The sequence below is a fragment of the Cotesia glomerata genome, linkage group LG2, assembly GCF_020080835.1.
Source record: "Cotesia glomerata isolate CgM1 linkage group LG2, MPM_Cglom_v2.3, whole genome shotgun sequence".
Lineage (NCBI taxonomy): Eukaryota > Metazoa > Arthropoda > Insecta > Hymenoptera > Braconidae > Cotesia > Cotesia glomerata.
The window spans coordinates 8,112,976-8,115,638 of NC_058159.1; the positions used below are offsets into that span (position 1 = coordinate 8,112,976).

Consider the following 2,663-nt stretch of genomic DNA (forward strand, 5'->3'; position numbering starts at 1 on the left):
TCATATATCAAAAGCAAACTGATTTCTAGCAATGTTAAGATTTAAATTTCCATATGGGTAACTTTGAGAATTCAGAAATAATTTCACATCTCTAATATTACAATGATCGAATTTGCTAGCATCTTTTGTTACAACATTTTTTCTAGCAGTTTGAAATCCTAAAATTACATATCGTGGTTTTTCAAGCTGCGTAGAAGTTTTGATTGGCCAGACATGTTTCGTAGTCCTTGGTAGCATCGGATACTCGTACAGTTGCCATGTTCGAAAGCTCATTGAAATTGCTGGATCGTTGGTGATGAAATTTAGCGCTTGAATTTTTTGCTTATCAGACATGGTAATGTATGGGACATTCCACACCACTTTATTGAGAACAATTTTCACTCTTTCAGCAACTGCATGTGCATTAGCTGGTTTATGAATGTATGCGTTCATGTCAACATTTGATCTTATAAGTATCAATTCATGTTTGGCATTAATAATAATACGATTGTAATCTTCAGCAAATCCAAGCATGAAACTTAGTGGTATAGATATATCAAAATACCCATCATCATCTATTAATTTACTAGCTGCTTGTGTTAACCAACCAGCATTCTCCATTATATTTCCCCTTCCAGGAGTCTGAGATATATAATTTTTCATGAGACTTGTAATACCAACATTTTTACACCTATCGATTTCTACAGCGTTTAGCTCATAGCGTATTTCCTCAAACATATGACAAATAGCCATGTTTACTAATTCCATAGATTCTGATACAGCTGTTCCATCTTCTTTAACAAATCTTCCACAGATGTGTAATGAACTTTTACTTGGTAGAATACATAGGTCTTGATGTTGAATGTTGATTCTAATTTCATCACTATTATTTAATGTTGAAGTATACGGTAAATGTGCGTGAACTTCATAGTGAGAAACTGATTCATCAAAGATTATCGGTTTTTGAATGTCTAAGATTTCCGCCATGGCAATACAATGCAACACAAATTCACTTTTCTTATTTTATTAATTTTCCACGTAATTTTAATCCAAGGCTTTTCAGAAACTCCTTGTTTTGAGCTGTCAACCCTTGAAATGTCGAGCGATGACTGATTGATTTTCGGCATGTTGATGGGGTTATATAGCTTCCACCAATCTTCTTGTCAAATACTATACCCATTATATTGACTTTATATGTAGTCTGATTGTAATCGTTTCACCACGGAAATTAACTAGTTGTCCATCCTGATCAACAATCTTTAGTTCAAGAGTATGTATAGACTTGACGACGACTGGTAGGTAAATGATGTTTGATGGTACTTCTATGATCTTATATCCAGGAGCAACACTCGGAAAAAACTCATGGATTGTATGAAATCTTTGATTATTTATATATGCACCAGTTGTTATATTACATTCAACTCTCAAGGCATTAATTTTAAGGATTTTAATTGGTAAATCAGATTTATGAATTACATTCGCATCTAGTGTACGATTTGTAAATCCTAATAATGCTGCAATCGAATCTTTATACTCGAAATTAATGGGTCTATTACATTTAATTTCACTTCGTAATTCATTATTGTTGGCTGTCAAAGTAAATTTAACATCTTCAGGCATCTGCTTTAATAAGTATTCTTCAATATCTTTTAACTCATAACTTCCAGTTGGTATCGTTATTACTGCATCACTCCTGACTACCTGTTTTTGGCTATCCGTCTCATAACTATTATATTCTGAGGGTTTAGTTTTATCTACACCACTTCCAATATAAATCTTATTAGCACCTTCATCAATATTCGGTATTGAGTTATATGTTAATAGTTCTACTAATCCCAGAACGTAAGTTTTTGAAGGTGATAATTCAATCGGTGGGAAATATTGTGCCTCCAATGTTGAGGTTACTCCTGTTAGTGTCAATGTCAATGATTCAGCCATAACTGAAGAATTATTCAACTGAATACATTATTTATAGTTGATTACTCAGAAACTTAAGACACAAGTGTCCACATATAATTGTATTATAGTCCTGATATCTTTTGTGATTATATTTGACGCTACTCACATCAAGATATTTCATGAGATCATTAGGTGGCTGAAGGTTACCAAAGCTGTCAAAATAAGTAACAATTTTCTGATTCTTCTTGTAGGCGGTCCAGTGAGTACCATGTCCATCTTTATCATCTAAATTGACAATAGCGCACTCATTAGCCCATGGACCAGATTTTGGTAAATCATTTCTCATGAAAACACCTCGAAAATGTGGAATTTTCAAATCTTTCGCATATTTTATCAAATCATAATTAGTTAGGGCTCGATGTGGTAGCGTTAAAAGTTTTTTGACTGCTGATTCAAATATAATCCCATTCCTTGCTTATATGGTTTCAAGTACAACCCTTTGCCTAAAGCTATTGCCTCCATAGTTGCATTATGACGTTTACTTTCTTCTAAATCACGTTTAGCTGATTTAGCGGCATTTACAGTACGAGCAATTGTCGCTATACCACCACTTAAGCCACCTACAGCACTGAGTGCCGCAAACATAGGTATTAGAAATGGTAGCATCCCTCCAATCTTCGAAGGTACTGATAATACACGTGGTAATCTAACATTTCTTTCACCACCTGCATCCTTTACAGCTTTTCTAGCTGCATGTAACGCTGATTTTATTGGCTCAATGCTTT

The 2,663-nt window shown here is 34.1% G+C and overlaps 1 protein-coding gene across 1 annotated transcript; it reads right to left on the reverse strand.

The window, feature by feature from the left end:
- Positions 1 to 966, reverse strand: LOC123260181. The gene has a single exon (XM_044721173.1). The coding sequence runs from the start codon at positions 964 to 966 to the stop codon at positions 1 to 3; it is 966 nt and encodes a 321-aa protein (XP_044577108.1).
- Between the last annotated feature and the right edge of the window lie 1,697 nt (positions 967 to 2,663).